Source organism: Phaseolus vulgaris, chromosome 5 (genome assembly GCF_000499845.2).
Source record: "Phaseolus vulgaris cultivar G19833 chromosome 5, P. vulgaris v2.0, whole genome shotgun sequence".
NCBI classification, from domain to species: Eukaryota; Viridiplantae; Streptophyta; class Magnoliopsida; order Fabales; family Fabaceae; genus Phaseolus; species Phaseolus vulgaris.
The window spans coordinates 33847615-33852054 of NC_023755.2; the positions used below are offsets into that span (position 1 = coordinate 33847615).

The 4440-nt window shown below is 35.6% G+C and overlaps 1 protein-coding gene across 1 annotated transcript; it reads left to right on the plus strand.

Moving 5' to 3' along the window:
* Positions 1-223: 223 nt before the first annotated feature.
* Positions 224-4171, plus strand: LOC137835515 (indole-3-acetic acid-amido synthetase GH3.6-like). Its single transcript, XM_068644054.1, has 3 exons — positions 224-686; positions 1945-2855; positions 3400-4171. Exons 1-3 carry the CDS (start codon positions 277-279, stop codon positions 3984-3986), a joined length of 1908 nt encoding a protein of 635 aa, XP_068500155.1. The 5' UTR covers positions 224-276; the 3' UTR covers positions 3987-4171.
* Positions 4172-4440: the final 269 nt, after the last annotated feature.

Genomic DNA, 4440 nt, shown 5'->3' on the forward strand with positions numbered 1-4440 from the left:
AATCATATACTTTCCCGGTTGCCGAAGCAAATTGTAAAGCCATATTTTAAACCCCTGCATGATAGACTTGGTCTTCCAAAGTTCCAATTACATAACTTGGAAATTAATTAAAGTCACATTTTGAAGTTTACAGTTATACCCCTTTGTCCTATTTGTTTGGACGACTCTCGAGAGGGTTCCCAGTTTGCCTTTATATAATGCACTTTCACTTTGTTTAGTTTTCCAATCCAAACTTTTCTCTTCCTAAACCCAACTCTTGTTTCTCCTTAGGTGTGCATGTTTGGTTCCACACTCCGAAACTCGATAGCTATTGATTCTGTAGCCATGCCTGAGGCTCCAAAGCACCTGTGCCACGACCCAAAACAGCTTCAAGATGGTGGTGGTGGTGGTGATGGTAGTAGCACTAGTATGATCCAGGAGAATAAGAGAGCCCTGGAGTACATTGAAGAGGTCACCAGAAACGCTGATGAAATCCAAGAAAAGGTGCTTGCAGAGATCCTTTCTTGCAGTGCACAAGCTGAGTACCTCCAACGCCATGGCCTAGATGGTCGCACTGACAGAATCACTTTCAAAAAGCTCGTGCCAGTGGTCAATTACGAGGATTTGAAGCCTGATATTGATCGAATAGCCAACGGTGATACCTCCCCAATTTTATGTTCCAAACCCATCTCAGAATTTCTCACTAGGTAAATATATCTCCCCCTACAACTTCACCAATCACTTTCATATATCTCTATACATTTCACTTTGCCTTATTTCTTCTATTATTATTTATTTTAAATTTATCCACATTTTAAGTTTCACTTTGATCTCTTAATTAAGTTTAAAAAGTTTTACTATGATCCTTAAATTATTTCTACTACACCCCTTTCCTCAGTTTTTCACACTGTTATTTGGTCAACTTTATAAGAATTTGTTATAAATCTCACACGTGAATTTGGTGTCATAGAGACATGATATGAGATCAAAGTCGAAGAACTAAACTAAAAACCTAATATATGTGTTGAAAAAAATTCTATTTAGTTTTACATACAAAAATTGTTATATGCTTAAAAATTGTATGTATTAAGATTTCCTGCCTGGATAAAAAAATGGCATGAGAAGTTTATACTAAATTATTATATGAACAAAATTGTTTATTAATGCATGAGTTGTCACATCATAGCAAAATGAATATGAATAAATTATTTCATTGTCGTGAGCTATGTTTATAGTTCTAACTGAAGAACTTTATGTGATAGATAATCGAGAACTTCCGTTTATAATTAAGAAAGAGTTAATTACATGATTATGAGTTTGAGGTCGAGGTAATTTTGAATCATGTAATAGATCCTGATGAATAATATTTTATTTAAATAAACTTCTCTATAGATATTTATGAAAAAAATCATTTAAAATGATTTCGTATACTAAAATCAACTTGTGTGCAACTTAGATTTTAGAAATTTTGGTTTAAGGAAGAAATTTTATTTCTTTATTTTTTTCCTGTAAATATTAGTAGAGAAATTTTTCTAAATAAAACTGTAATAATATATGCACTTATTCACATATATGTGCGTGTATATATAGATATGGTATTCTATATAATAAAGGTGTTTATTATTATAATAATAATAATAATTTAAAAAATCATATTGTAATTCTTTATATGATTGACTTAAAGTTATAAAAGTTTGTATATATACACGTATAAGAAATGATATCAGTAGAGTGATGTAAAATGTTAATATTGGCAGTGCTGTTTGAATCGAAAATATTTATACAGAAATGAATGAAATGAAAATTTGAGCAATTAAATTAATGCTGATCATACATGGTTGGAGAAAATCAAATGTTTGCATGGTCTTTTGACATAGTGTTGACACAGTTTTCATAAAGAATCTCTTGGTACAATTAAGCAGCGTAGCAGAAATTAATCTGTGATATGTTTATTGAATGAATAAGCTCTGGAACGTCTGGTGGGGAGAGAAAACTGATGCCTACCATCGAAGAGGAACAAGAGAGAAGAACATTGCTTTATAGCCTGTTGATGCCAGTGATGGATCAGTTTGTGCCTGGTTTGGACGAAGGCAAAGGCATGTACTTTCTGTTCACAAAATTAGAAGCCAAAACTCCTTCTGGACTCCTTGCTCGTCCAGTTCTCACCAGCTATTACAAAAGCTCACATTTCAAGCCCCAGAAACATGATCTCTATACAAACTACACAAGTCCCAATGAAACCATTCTCTGCCCTCACTCTTACCAAAGCATGTACTCTCAGTTGCTCTGTGGCCTTTGCCAAAACCGGGAAGTTCTTCGCGTTGGGGCAGTCTTCGCCTCCGGTTTCATTCGTGCCCTTAAGTTCCTCGAGAAGCACTTCGTTTGTTTGTGCAATGACATAAGAACGGGCACCCTAGACACCAAAATCACTGACCCCTCAGTGAGAGAAGCTGTGATGAAAGTACTCAAACCAAATCCTGAGCTTGCGGATTTCATTGAAGCCGAATGCGTGAAGGGATCGTGGAAGGGAATCATTACCAGGATATGGCCTAACACCAAGTATGTTGATGTTATTGTCACGGGAACCATGTCTCAGTATATTCCCATATTGGATTATTATAGCAATGGTCTTCCTCTTGTGTGCACCATGTATGCTTCTTCTGAGTGCTACTTTGGCTTGAACCTGAACCCCTTGTGTAACCCAAGTGAGGTGTCTTACACACTCATTCCCACCATGGCCTACTTTGAATTCTTGCCTGTCGATCAGATCAATGGACATACTGATTCCATTTCTAACCTAGAGCATGAACATTTGGTAGATCTTGTTGATGTGAAGATGAATCAAGAGTATGAGCTTGTGGTCACCACTTATGCAGGTAATTAAACAACTTCAATGTGCTTATGCCTCCTAAAATTATGGTTTTTTTTATCTTTATTTAACTGTTTAACGATATAAAATAAATGAAAACATAAATATGAACTAATTCTTATAAAATGCCATAGTTTCAAGGTGCACAAATATATTTATATTTGACAATTGCTAGCATAAACTCTTATTAACACATGCTTCTAGTTTCACTGAAAATTATTAAAAATATAAAATTTGGTGGATTCATTTCTTATTTAACGAGTTTCATTATAGTTTTTAATTAATTTTAACTAATAAAAACATAGATCATCAGTTAATTTTAGAATTATATCATTTTTATAATGTTGAGACTATTAAGTCTCTCTTGTAAATCAAAATAAATTAATGTATGTCATATAAATATTGGTCCAAGAGAATGAATGGGTTCATAGTTAATAGATTAACAGATGATTTAGTGATCATAATGATGTCCTTAATCTTCACACAGATGATAAAAAAATGTTTTCTTTCTGACTTGCAATAGTTAATTAGTTATGAATCATGAGATACAGGACTTTATAGGTACCGGGTTGGCGACATCCTCCGTGTAGCCGGATTCAAGAACAAGGCTCCTCAGTTCAACTTCGTGTGTCGAAAGAATGTGGTTCTCAGCATTGATTCTGACAAAACCGACGAAGTTGAGCTCCACAATGCTGTGAAAACTGGTGCAGACCACCTTCCACAATTTGGTGCATCTCTCACTGAATACACCAGTTGCGTGGACACGTCAACAATCCCAGGCCACTACGTTCTCTACTGGGAAATCAACAAAAATGGCCAAACCATAGAAATTCCTTCTTCCGTTTTTGGTGATTGTTGCCTGGCCATTGAAGAATCTCTGAACAGCGTGTATCGGCAGGGAAGGGTATCAGAGTGTATTGGAGCCTTGGAAATTAGGGTGGTTGAGGATGGCACGTTTGACAAACTCATGGACTTTGCTCTTAGCCAAGGTGCCTCCATAAACCAATACAAGACCCCTCGTTGCGTCACTTATGTGCCCATTCTCGACCTTCTCAACTCCAAAGTTGTTTCCAATTACTTCAGCCCCAAATGCCCAAATTGGGTCCCTGGTCACAAGAATTGGTGCACCCTTCATTGAACATTACTCCATGCTGTTCAGCTACTACCATAGCCTCAAAAACAACCTCTCTTGTTCCCATTAGCTCAGAAACTAAACCCATGCCACTCCACTGTAGTCTTTCAAGTTTTAGTAATAAACAGAATATGATATTTTCTCATGGCATAATTTAAATTAACCTGTAGGAGTTAATCTAGAAGAGACTAGTTTCTACTGGTGAACTACGTTTTAAATCCTGAACGAAGTTTTTAGATGTGAGAAGCTAAATATCATAACAATTTCCGGAATTGGATTCTATAGTTCACAACTAAATTGGGCCGTAATAATGGTAGATGCGATATAAAAGTATTTGGATGGAATCATGCGTTTTCATTACTTTCTGAACACTTTTCAATCATTTCTGTTCCTTTTTCTTCTGCCAAATTGCGACGCTTTTAACCAACTCAAGCTTATACATGCATAACCAACTGTAGCA

Excerpts from the sequence above, each read along its gene's own strand:
- LOC137835515 (XM_068644054.1), top strand. The coding sequence starts at position 277 with ATGTTTGGTTCCACACTCCGAAACTCGATAGCTATTGATTCTGTAGCC. Across the intron at positions 687-1,944 it reads ATCTCAGAATTTCTCACTAG|CTCTGGAACGTCTGGTGGGG; the intron begins GTAAATATATCT and ends TGAATGAATAAG. Across the intron at positions 2,856-3,399 it reads TGTGGTCACCACTTATGCAG|GACTTTATAGGTACCGGGTT; the intron begins GTAATTAAACAA and ends CATGAGATACAG.